This window comes from Buceros rhinoceros, unplaced genomic scaffold, assembly GCF_000710305.1.
Source record: "Buceros rhinoceros silvestris isolate BGI_N320 unplaced genomic scaffold, ASM71030v1 scaffold12377, whole genome shotgun sequence".
In the NCBI taxonomy this organism is placed as follows: domain Eukaryota; kingdom Metazoa; phylum Chordata; class Aves; order Bucerotiformes; family Bucerotidae; genus Buceros; species Buceros rhinoceros.
Window position 1 is genome coordinate 2,240 of NW_010422803.1, and position 356 is coordinate 2,595.

General features: G+C 56.7%; 1 protein-coding gene across 1 annotated transcript in view; it reads right to left on the minus strand.

Moving 5' to 3' along the window:
- Positions 1-113: 113 nt before the first annotated feature.
- Positions 114-356, minus strand: part of TOP2A (topoisomerase (DNA) II alpha 170kDa) — a gene marked incomplete at its 5' end in the record, with an annotated part of 18,748 nt that continues 18,505 nt past the window's right edge. Inside the window, one exon of the mRNA XM_010140181.1 lies at positions 114-251. Within this exon, the coding sequence (XP_010138483.1) occupies positions 114-251 (138 nt within the window). The remainder of the gene's footprint in view (positions 252-356) is intronic.

A 356-nucleotide genomic window follows, 5' to 3' on the forward strand; every position in this document is an offset into this window, starting at 1 on the left:
GACGAGTCAAAGCCAGCGAGTAGATGTCCCGGTCAGATGGGCTTTGGCCAGAGCTCTGCTGGAGGTGTCTCTGTAGGTGGTTTGGACCAGCTGTTTAAAATCTTCATAAAACTTCAGAAGAGGTCATCCTCGTCAGACTCCTCCAGGTACTGGACAGGCTTTTTGCGACGCCCGGGCCTGGCGGGGGGCAGTCTGTCAGCACCCTCAGCTGCTTTGACAACGAAGGTAGCATTGGTTTCCAGCTTGGATTTCTGGAGGGGAAGGGCAGTCAAGAGGTGAGCCAGAGAACACCCCACGAGCCTAAACGCATCACGGGTCAGGGGGCTGCTGGGGCTGACACCAACCAGCTGGGGTAA